This window comes from Notothenia coriiceps, unplaced genomic scaffold (assembly GCF_000735185.1).
Source record: "Notothenia coriiceps isolate Sejong01 unplaced genomic scaffold, NC01 NC01_scaffold00036792, whole genome shotgun sequence".
NCBI lineage: Eukaryota > Metazoa > Chordata > Actinopteri > Perciformes > Nototheniidae > Notothenia > Notothenia coriiceps.
Window position 1 is genome coordinate 178,024 of NW_011369493.1, and position 11,871 is coordinate 189,894.

General features: G+C 43.0%; 1 protein-coding gene across 1 annotated transcript in view; it reads left to right on the forward strand.

Annotated features, from left to right (window-relative positions):
• Positions 1–4,915: 4,915 nt before the first annotated feature.
• znf710b (zinc finger protein 710b) overlaps positions 4,916–11,871 on the forward strand; it is a 17,429-nt gene continuing 10,473 nt past the window's right edge. Inside the window, exons 1-4 of the mRNA XM_010792889.1 lie at positions 4,916–4,937; positions 6,495–8,069; positions 10,465–10,656; positions 11,305–11,476. Of these exons, the coding sequence (XP_010791191.1) occupies positions 6,537–8,069; positions 10,465–10,656; positions 11,305–11,476 (1,897 nt within the window). The 5' untranslated portion in view covers positions 4,916–4,937; positions 6,495–6,536. The remainder of the gene's footprint in view (positions 4,938–6,494; positions 8,070–10,464; positions 10,657–11,304; positions 11,477–11,871) is intronic.

Genomic DNA, 11,871 nt, shown 5'->3' on the forward strand with positions numbered 1-11,871 from the left:
AATGTAACTGATGGCTCTGCAACTTTTTTTCTTTTCTTCATTTTTTTCTTCAAATAACTGATACACACACACACAACATACAGATTTGACTGTCCGCCAGTGAAAGTCTTTGAGTGGGGAAGTGAAGTAATCCCAAAAGAGGAGTCCCAGACCAGCGTCAACATGTTCAGTGTCTCTGCCCTCAGCAGCAGAGCTAAAGCGTCTCCTCTGACGTGAGTCTCCTTCCAGGCCTCCCATCAGAGTCCTTCAGTTCTGGCTCTTCTGGAAGGAGGCCAAAACTAAAAGTAAAAAATAACTCGTCCCCAGTGTCTCCTTGACAACAGCTCTGTCATTTCCTTCTGCCTTGAAGAAAACATGTCCTCTGGTTCATGGCCTCTCAAGGTGTAGCGTAGCTGCTCGTATCCTTCCCAAAGTTGTAATATTCCTCCATGTCATCCATGTTAGCCGTGGTGAGCTTAGTAAGGTTCTGGGAGCCACCATTGTCCATATTGTCTGGTGATGTGAAGTTGAAGTTCTGTCCTTCATACTCCCCCTGGTTATCCATTTCCGGAAGAACTACTGCGAAATACAAAACAGTATTGTTAAGTACATTTCACATTCAAATATGTTGATGCTGAAGAAATTCCTGGGCGAACTTTGGTCATTAAGGTTATAAACCATGTTTCACATTGTTGTGTTGCTTTAAGGTTAATACATATGAGTTGTTGCTTTAAAAATAACATTAACAAAATAATATTATTCATACATTTATGCTACAAAATGTCTGACTTTTATTTATATGGTTAACTAAAGCCTCAGAATTTCAAATCCTAGATAGTTCTCCTGTACTATTCTGATTCAAAAGAGCAACAATGAACCGATACGTTTTGTGGAACAAAATAGGTCATTTTAATTAACACTCGAACACTCGAACACTCGAACACTCCTTGTAGCCTGCTTGATTAAGAACTGTGAGGGGGAGATTTAGTGATTCAGGTTTTTTTAGGGACTTCCTTCCAGAAGAGCCAGAACTTCAATAATGGTAAACTTATTACAAATAAATTAAATGTTGTCTAAAAAAATGAAAAGCAAAGACAAGCAAGAGGAAGTGGATACCACAATGCATGAAACCTGGGGAACGCTTATAATGACATCACGGATTTATCTTCCAAATAGCAGTAATTGTTCATGTTTTCTTGCCTGTCTGGGAGAAATATGAATTTGTATTTAGAAACAGGAGCATGAAGGGGTCCAATTATATGATATTTACATATTGTGGCTTAGCACACGGATGATTCATTTGAATATAAGGCGTGTGGTGCAGTGGGTTGTGCGTAGGTGTTCGGATCAGGGGGTCACAGGTTCAAACCCCACTGCAGTCAGCATGTCGTTGTGTCCCTGAGACACTTCACCCTAAATTGCTCCTGTGGGGATTGTCCACAGTATTGAGTATGTAAGTCGCTTTGGATAAAAGCGTCTAACAAGTGATATGTAATGTAATAAAAACATAGTTACAAATACAAATACAAAATTAAAACATGACTAAACAGACACTGTGTCCATCATTTGAATTTGTAGGCATGTGTATCATTTTATAGTTTGGATGTTCGCTTCCAAGCTGTCGAAGCATGCCATAAATGGGTTTGCTATAAAATGATACACATGCCTACAAATTCAAATGATGGACACAGTGTCTGNACTATTCTTTTTTTATTATTATTATTACTTTTTTTAATTTGTTTTTCAGTTGAGTTATACTTAAAGTTCAGGGTAATCAACTGTTAAAAACATACTGGTCACATTTTTTTTCTCCAAGTAAATGGATAATCGTTTTTAATAATCGTGATATCAATTATTGACCCAAATAATCGAGATTATGATTGTTGCCATAATCGAGCAGCCCTACCCCTAGGCATGCTGTGTAGCTGCATTACAAAATATCCATTTATGTCAAACTGTATTTATCTGATGGGCTTTGATCAGTTTAAAGAAAATAGGAACTTCTGCAACAGTTCAAATAATAAGTTTTCATTAAGAGTTTACGGCAGAACAATGCAAAATAAACTATTTAAGGTAGATTGTCCACAGAGAATGTAAAACGTTTGCTGAAAGTTTTCATTTTGTAGACGAAAATATTGAAATCAGTGAAGTAGAACAAAGGCACCCCCGCTTGTCATGTCTCAGATCCTGCAGTATTTCTTTATGCATACTCCAATATGATACATTTAGTTTAAAAAAATTCGTAAAATAAACCAAAAGACAGGGAACCCCGAAGTGTTTCTTAGTCCTAAACATGCTGATAATTGTATCTGTCAATTCAAAATGTAGTCAGAAAAGTTCCTATAATGTATAGAGCCCATTGAGCCAAAAGTCCAAGAATCAACCATCATCAAAAAGATATGTTTCAAGCTACAATTCGGATCTCCCAAACCTAATTAGTGTTTTTCTTTTTCTTTATCTCATATGTATGACATTTACAGAATGTTCTTTTGTTTATTATTGTTATCTAGACTAAGTTTATCTCATACATTTTGATCTGATCCTCACATCATTGCTTTCTGATACATGCCTTTTCATTTGTTGAACCATTTGGCGGTTCTTTAACACGTAGAGTCAAAGTGTTTCACTGTATCTCCCATGGAAGCACACTTACTCTAGCTTGAAAATGGGCCATACTAAAAAACAGAAGCTGTCCGGGCCATTTGAAACACAGGGCTGTTCTGCACATCTCAATTCAAATCAGAGGATAGCTCCGACTGTAGCTGGACTGTACTGTAGTTTGCTCTGGGCCATGAGAAGGTGCATTCTCTTTGAATGAGGGTCACTTCTTGGATTTTAATACTGTGGCTATACAACATGTTGCAGAGAGAACTCACCTTCAACATAATGACAAACAGCATCTACAATTACAATCAACCAACCATTCACTCTTGGCAGCTTTCATTGACTCGCATCGTCTCAGGAAACTCCAGCTAAATAAATGAGCTCTTTGCTTGTCTGTTCGCACCCTTTCTTGAGTCCAAACATGTGTTTACACCGAGTCAGTTTTACAAAGACATCTTGAATGAAGGTGTTCAATTCCTTTCTTTGAAGGAAGTGTTGGTCAGTTTTTTTTTTTTTAACATTTATATTTTATTAAACATTTTCAAAAGATAAAAACACACGGACAAGGACATGGCTCACACACATCACAAGTAGGACAGGACACAACATGAAGGGTGGGGGGCAGGGGGATTACAGTGTCAGTTACATTTGATGTATGCACATAGCGTTGTATTTATACATGATCTGCTTCATAATATATGTATACTTCATTGTTTAATAGGTAAATAAATAGTCAAATAAATACATATATATATATATGCACACATATGTACATATACACACACACACATCTCTTTCTCTTATGATGAATTCACCTATTCATCCATTTCCCATTTAATTTCACTTCTTTCATTATTATTACCGTTATTTTTCTGTTTCTTCATACCTCATTTCTCTTTATTTATATTTATTTATTAATATATATTATTATATTTATTGTTGGCAGCCGAGATGGTTTGAGTCCAGGAAAGCCCCTATCTTATCCCAAAGCCTGTTGTCTGGCTTAACCAAGTATAACAGGGAGGAAGCAGCTTCTTCCATACATAAGATGTTTAGGAAGTCCTCCAGCCATCTATTTCAATTGAAGCAGTTAGGCTTTGTGACTTTCCAGTTCATAAGAACGAGACGTTTAGTTGAAAGGCATGCTGTGTTGGTCAGTTTTGATCACAGACGTGTCTCCTGCTTCCATAGTTTGAAGCTTTTGTTTTCGTTTCGTCATTGGCAGGATGTGCTTGACCTTTTTGGACTCTCAGGCCACCGTTGTCACCGTCTCATCTCTGTGCTTTCCCTAATTTAGCTTGTCACCACCAGATGATGTGAAAAGAGATTTAAGTTTTTCCTCACTCGAACCTCGAACCTGGTTTCATTTGTGTGTGGGGGTTGAAGGAAGGAGAGAGGAAGATTAGCTTCATCATCAACAGCAGCGCAATACCTCTTATTCTCTCTCTTTACCTTCATTTCTCCTCCTTCTTTCCCTTCATCCGTCTTCCATTTCTTCTTATTCTTTTACCGCATTCTGCTCCACTCTTCCCATCCCCCTCTGTCTCCTTCTCTCTCTCTTTTTTTCTGTCTCCCATCCACCCCTCCCCTCTCTTTTCTTTCAGTATTCTTTCCTTCCTCTTCCTCTCCATCTTCTCTCCCTCTTTTATTCGCTCCTCTCCTTGTCAGTCACCTTCCATCTCTTTCTCGTCCTCTTTCCCTCTCCCTATCACACACTTACATCCGAGTCCGTGCATGAAACAATCTTCAAACACTTTTCCCTACTCATAAACCTCACTTGATAAATGAGAGTGAAAGATACAAAAGGAGAGAGAGAGAGAGAGAGAGAGAGAGAGAGAGAGAGAGAGAGAGAGAGAGAGAGAGAGAGAGAGATGCATGCATAGAAAGGGACTCTGTAATAAATAGAGCTACAGGAAGAGAGGCAGAAACAAAGACAAAGAATGACAGACGGAGATGTGGAGTGAGGCGAGCCAGCCTGGAGGGTCCATCATTGCACACTGATACGATGTGCATTTCATTTGAGTTTTTGAAATGTTTGAGGTGCCCACTTATCATGACACTACCAAGGAGCCAAGTGCAAGCCAATCATTACAAAGCTGCTTGTTTGTTTATTTTAAATCTACTCCCCACATGCTGATTCATCGTTTGTTTGTTTGTGTCTGGTCTATGTTTGTGCGACCAAAAATGAAACTGTGTTGAAGAAAAAGAAGAGGGTTGGAGGCGGGCCAAGTAAGCCCCGCCTCCTCTCATCCCTCACGTATAAATAGGAGGCGGACGTAGCCCGTTCTCACTCAACACTCCAGTGAAGAATGAGATCCTTAAAGCACCTGAAACCTCACAGCAAGAGGAGCGCGGTGAGTTCATCGGCTCTCGCTCGTAGCTCGTGGTCGTTTCTGTGACGATGACACTCACAGCTGAGAGGAGAGCTGCTGGCTGAGATGCTTCTCTCTAGTTTGTTTTTAAAGTTGCCATTTGCAGATTCATCTTCCTCACTAATTGGGAATTGTGTCTGTGCCTTTTTCAACTCTTCTTCCTTTCTCTTTTTTGTATATCTTTCATTCTGTCTGGCTTTCATTTTGTCATTTCATTTCTCCTTCTGGTTGCTCACTGCATCTCCCTCTCTCCCTCCCTCTCTCTCTCTCTCTCTCTGTCTCTCTCTCTCCCTACCTCCCCCTCTCTGTCTGTCTCTACATATCTTTCTTTCCCTTTCTGCCTCTTGCTCTCTTTTGACTGCTGCCTTACACTAACCCTCTCACTCTTTCACTCCCCTCCCTCTCCAGTGTCTCTCTCTTTCTCTCTCAGCCTTCCTCCTCCTCCCCTCCTCACCCACCCCTCCTCCTTATCTCTCCTTTACTCTCCCTCTACCTTTCCTTTTTCCTTTCCCCCCTCTCCCCCCTCCCCTCCACTAGACGATTGCCTGCTCTAAGCTCTCTCCTCCCTCCCTCCCTCCCTCCCTCTGTCTCTGCCTTTTCCTCTTTCTCCCCCCTCTTTTCTCTCTCTGCTCTTCCATGTTTTTTGTCTCCCTTTCTGCTTTTCCATTCTTTTTTATATTTCTTAATCTTACTCCGTTTTTTCTTCCTCTTTTTCTCCACTTGCACTTGCATATGTGCTGTGTGTAGATCAATAGGCCATCTAATCCTACACACACACACACACACACACACACACACACACACACACACACACACACACACACACACACACACGCCATACATGGTTAACACGCTGGATTAGGATGGTGGTGTCTTTCATAGCTCCAGCGTCTCAGTCACTGTGCCTTAAGACAGTCCTGATTCAGGTTTACTTAGCATTGATTTGTGATGAGGTTAGTCGCTGCAGGAGGAAATGTTCTCTGCTTCCTTTGTTTTTCCTTCCTTGTGATGCAATAAGGGGCTCCTTAGAATAAAAATAGTGTTTTTCTCCTTCCTTCCTCCTTGAAAACCGACTCAAAGTGACGCTCTGATTGGACGATGACCTACGACACCTTTTTGTCTTCATCAGATCACTTTGATGAAGGACACATTCTCGTTGGAGGACAGTTTGCAGTAGTTTGTCTCTTGGTAAATTATTGTCATTACTTTGCGGTCTTGGTTCGTACTGTAGACCATGTAGTGGTATCCTAAGTGTCCTGTGTTGACAATGTTGTGCTTTTTGCAAGTTATCAATTGAGAGATTCGGTGAAACAACAATCAGATGTTTCAGGTGGCTCGTTTCGGTGAAACCCTTCTTGCCGACGATGCAACTTAAAACGCTGATAGAAATAAGAACCTTGGTTTCATTCTTTTTCTAAAAATATCTTACCATAGAAGATTCTGAACAACTAAGTTTGACTGACTATATCTCTTTAATCAGATGTATCTTTTCTTCCTTGCAGTACTGATGTCTTGTCTTTGCTTATCTCTCTGTTCCAGGAGGAGGCGAGCCGGCGCCTGGGTAGATGTGAGCCCAAGGTAATGGCCAGGCTGGTGGACATAGGCACACAGACAGATCCAGTGGTTGTGCTGTCCCTGGCCCAGGCTGCCGTGCTAGGTCTCATCTCCCAGAATGAAGTGTTTGGCGCCACCATTGCACCCAACGGCTTCTACACCGGCGAGCCCAAAGAGTCCCCCGCACCGACAGTAGAAGGAGTCGACTACGAGTACGCAGACCAGCTTATCGGAGCCAACGGAGATTACCTCGGAGACAACTTGGGAGAAGAAGGACAGATGCAACCCAGCTGCAGTCAGAGGAGGTGGCAGCAGGGGCCCCCTCAACACCCCGACACAAAAATGGTGGGTCCCGATCGCCACAGCCTTCAAGGCGCTGACATTTCCACGTCACATGTGAAAGGGGAAGTGGTGAACTCTGGGATGCCCTCCTGTGTCCACATGCTGAACAATATGGCTCCCAGAGGCGGATTAGTACAAGTGGACCCGGCCACGCTCAGAGGCACCAACAAGAACTGTGTAGAGTGTGAGCGGGATGTAACCAACCAGACGCAAGCCAACGCACACGTTCACCCTCCTCCCCCTCAGGTGGGCCACAGAGGAGGGGAGCAGGGCCACAGAGGGCTGCAGGGCCAGCGCCCGATGGGGGCCCACGGTCGAGGTGGCAGGGAGGAGGAGGAAGAGGTGGAACACCCGGTGAACAACATGATGAAGCCCACGCAGCAGGAGGAGGCCATCAGCAGCTACTTCCAGACCAGTGAAGTGGGCAGCTATGATTCGGCGGAAATGAGCATGCCGAGCGAGTACGAGGACAGCAGCCAGAACATGATGTGGACGGACGGGAACACGGCGGCGCAGCAGCACCAGCCGCCTCCACACCCCCAGCCTCCTCGTCGGCACGGCGGCCGCAGAGTGGACCGGCTAGACATCAACATCCAGATCGACGAGTCTTACTGCGTGGACGTGGGGGACGGTCTGAAGCGCTGGAAGTGCCGCATGTGTGACAAATCGTACACCTCCAAGTACAACCTGGTCACGCACATCCTGGGCCACAACGGCATCAAACCGCACGCCTGTCCGAACTGCGGGAAGCTCTTCAAGCAGCCCAGTCACCTTCAAACCCACCTGCTGACCCACCAGGGGACGCGGCCGCACAAGTGCACCGTCTGCAAGAAGGGCTTCACCCAGACCAGCCACCTGAAGCGACACATGCTCCAACACACCGACATCAAGCCCTACAGCTGCCGCTTCTGCCGCCGCGGCTTCGCCTACCCCAGCGAGCTGCGGGCCCACGAGGTGAAGCACGAGCGTGGGCGATGCCATGTGTGCTCGCAGTGCGGCATGGAGTTCCCCACCTACGCCCACCTCAAACGCCACCAGACCAGCCACCAGGGGCCCCACACCTTCCAGTGCACCGAGTGCAACAAGTCGTTTGCGTACCGCAGCCAGCTCCAGAACCACCTGCTGAAGCACCAGAGCCCGAGGCCTTACACCTGCTCCCAGTGCGGCCTGGAGTTTGTGCAGCTCCACCACCTCCGTCAGCACTCGCTCACACACAAGGTACTGACACCTCTCACGCCCTGACTTCCTGACTGCTATTGTTAAAATCATTCTATAAATATTTCCTGCATTGATAATCAGACTGTGGAGGGTTTTCTTTTTGCAATGTAAAAGAAAAGGAGAGTAGAGTTATGGCTGGGTAAAGTCATTGAAATTGTGATTATATGTATCGTATTTTTTTAGATATAGTAATATCTTTTCCTGGTTTTAAGGATGCCTAACAAAAAAGTGATATATTTTTCTGAAATGAATGTACTTCCACATTACTGATATCAAACTTTATCTAAATGTTCATTGGTCAACCCCGCAATATGGTCACATTATCTATATTGAGGTATTTCGTCAACATTGAAGGGATATATGATTTTCCTTGTATTGCCTAGCCCTAAGAAGAATACAAAAGCAATCACACACACACACACCCTCTGTTCATCTTCTGTCTTTACCTACTGTGTGTCTTATTTCAGACTTGTATTGTAACTAAAACTTATTTGGGGTCCGGCAGCATAGAAGTGAGTGTAAACGGCAAAATATCCCAAATCAAGGACAGACTTTTTTCCATATTTGTTCTATCCTTGTTATAACCCATTTATTGTGGGAGGGCTAATAAGCAGGAAATGTGCTTGTGTACAGTCACTCACCCTTTCTCTAGTCAATAAGCTCCAGGCAGTGTCCTGGGGAGAATAGAGTATCTTGCTTTGAAGAAGTGTGTCATGTTAACAAATAAGGACAAATCTGTTGCAAAATAAATCCCCATCAAATGTTTGATTACAGAAATGACAGGAATAGATATGTTGGTTCAGTGCTGCTTTGTCACAACTATTTGATTCTGTAAAATCGCAACACTGAGCCTCTTCATGTACTCCTCATTATAGTTTCATCTGAATGAAATGTCTGTAACTGCACATGCCCCCCTGTGTGTTCGACACACAATTAGTCGCGCACACAGGTAGCGACGAGAGAGAAGGTGACACAGAGATCACAATGCATTACTTATTATTACAGGACTATCTTTTCACCAATTATTCAGTTTGAGGTCGTACTAAAATACATGACATGTGACATCTTGACATTTCTATTCCCAAACCACAATCTCCATCTGGATGAGGTATTTTTCTACCAGACCTTTAACTTCCTCGTATAGATAGAGCAGTGGATAGATAGAGTTTCTAATATAAATCACACGGTGACAAAAGAAATTCTGAATTCCAGAGGATTTATCTAAATTTGATTACTTTCGAGAGAACAAAAACACTAAGCCACAGTCATCATGAGAATGGGAGAGCGGTTTTCTCAGTGGGGAGAACATTCTCTTGTATTTAAGCCTGGAGTCTGTTCACTGCTCCCCCTGGTGGAAAACAGCGACACTACACATTTGTTTTGCAGACATTGGGAGGGGGACTGACAGTCAGCCAGATTTCTCTGCTTATACAAACACACAGTCACTTGACCCACTGGCGGCCTGTAATGCATAGTTGTTCTCCTCAATAAACCAGAATACATTTATCCAAACCAATTGGTGTGTGTGCTGACATCAAAGACAGAGTGTGTGGTGTAGCAGCTGACAAGCCTCAGGGCTGTAGATGTTTTATGCTTCTCCGGCTGCCGCTCAATGCTTATACATGTCCTGTCGCTTGTGGTTGATTTTACAGGAACCAAATAAAGATGAGTCGTTTAGGATTTCTTTCTTTCTCTGTACTTAAAGTAATTTATTGTGGTACACTTCAAAATGGCTGCCATAGATGTTGATATCATCAAACAAATGAGAACCATCCCACTGGCAGGATGTGAATATCGTTACGATATTATTTTTAAACTGTCACTGACATCCCAGACAACCGGTTGGTTTGCCTTCATAGCCCTCTGCTCTAAGCTGTTATTCCTTCCTTGTTGAAGATCAAATCAGATACTACCTTAATACAGTTGATAAGCCAGTTGTTTTCAAAGTGAAATGCTTGAGGCCTACTCAGAGACCAGTGCCCCCAAAATAAAATAAGATAGGAGTTTCAGAGATATAAGAACCCTGCTGATAGTGCAGTTATGTAAAACCTCTATATTGGGGGTACAACATGAAACAACAGTTCATATTATTGGATTTTGTCCCTCCTAATATTGTTCCCTATCTTACTACTTCTACCATATCTCAATGCTTTGGAAATCCCATGATGCTTTGGGGTGAAAACAACAGGAAGTTATATTGTTGCCATGATGATGTGTTACACAGTGTGCTACGTTTTTTTAGCCTTCATTTTGACAAAAAGGTACCATGAAAAATGTGCAGAATTACATTTGAGCTGTTACTGTTTGCGATATGCTCATGGATGTTTAGAAATGATCCCTGGATTACTTGGATTGGACCTGGATTAACCCTTTCCTTTCTGTTTGGACTCCGCAGGGGGTGAAAGGCCACAAGTGTGACGTGTGTTCCCGAGAGTTCACCCTGTCGGCCAACCTGAAGAGACACATGCTGATCCACAACAGCGTCAGACCCTTCCAGTGTCACGTCTGCTTCAAGAGCTTCATCCAGAAACAGACCCTGAAGACCCACATGATCGTCCACCTGCCTGTGAAGCCATTCAAATGCAAGGTGAGTGGTGGAAGTGGATACAAGAGAGTATAGATGGACGGACGGACGGACGGACGGACGGACGGACGGACGGACAGACAGACAGACAGACAGACAGACAGACAGACAGACAGACAGACAGACACACAGACAGACAGACAGACAGACAGACAGACAGACACTTTGTTGATCCCAATTTGGGAAATGTTTGCGTTTCAGCAGCATAAAAAACAAGGCATTGTACATAAGAGAAATTAAGACACAAGAAATAAACAGTCAAAAATTATTCTGAAATAGAAATAAAATTGCATAAAAAGTAACAAAAATATATACATGTGGAAATACAGTAAAAAATATAATGCAGGATATTATTGTGCAAGAATTGATTGGAGGAAGTGTAAGATTTTCCAATCAATTTTGGTGTGAAATGAAATGTGATGGCGCATTTTCAGTTTAATTGAATATAACAGGATTATGTGAGGAGGATAATACGCTGAAATTCACATTAGTGTGGGAGAGAATTTCACTCTAAGCTTTGAAGCATCCGTTATAAGACAGGATGTTTTCATCTCTAACTACAAGAAGCTTCCCTAAAGTGAACCTTTAAATGAGTTGATGTCCTTGTCAATCAATGTCAGTATGTTATGTGATTTCTGTATTTCCCTCCAGGTGTGCGGCAAGTCTTTCAACAGAATGTACAACCTGCTGGGTCACATGCACCTCCATGCTGGCAGTAAGCCCTTTAAGTGTCCTTACTGCACCAGTAAGTTCAACCTGAAGGGGAACCTCAGCCGGCACATGAAGGTCAAGCACGGGATGGAAGTCTCGCCAGAAGGACAAGGTGAGGCCGCTGCACGTGTTCTCACATATATCATTTGACAAGTCTTATTTAGCGAGTGAAGGCTCATTGAAAGTCTGAGATTGTTCACAGTCCCCAGCAGTGACCCTCTGACTGCAAACCCATTTATGGCATGCTTCGACAGCTTTAAAGCGAACATCCAAACTATAAAATGATACACATGCCTACAAATTCAAATGATGGACACAGTGTCTGTTTAGTCATGTTTTAATTTTGTATTTGTAACTATGTTTTTATTACATTACATGTCACTCGTTAGACGCTTTTATCCAAAGCGACTTCCATACTCAATACTGTGGACAATCCCCACAGGAGCAATTTAGGGTGAAGTGTCTCAGGGACACAACGACATGCTGACTGCAGTGGGGTTTGAACCT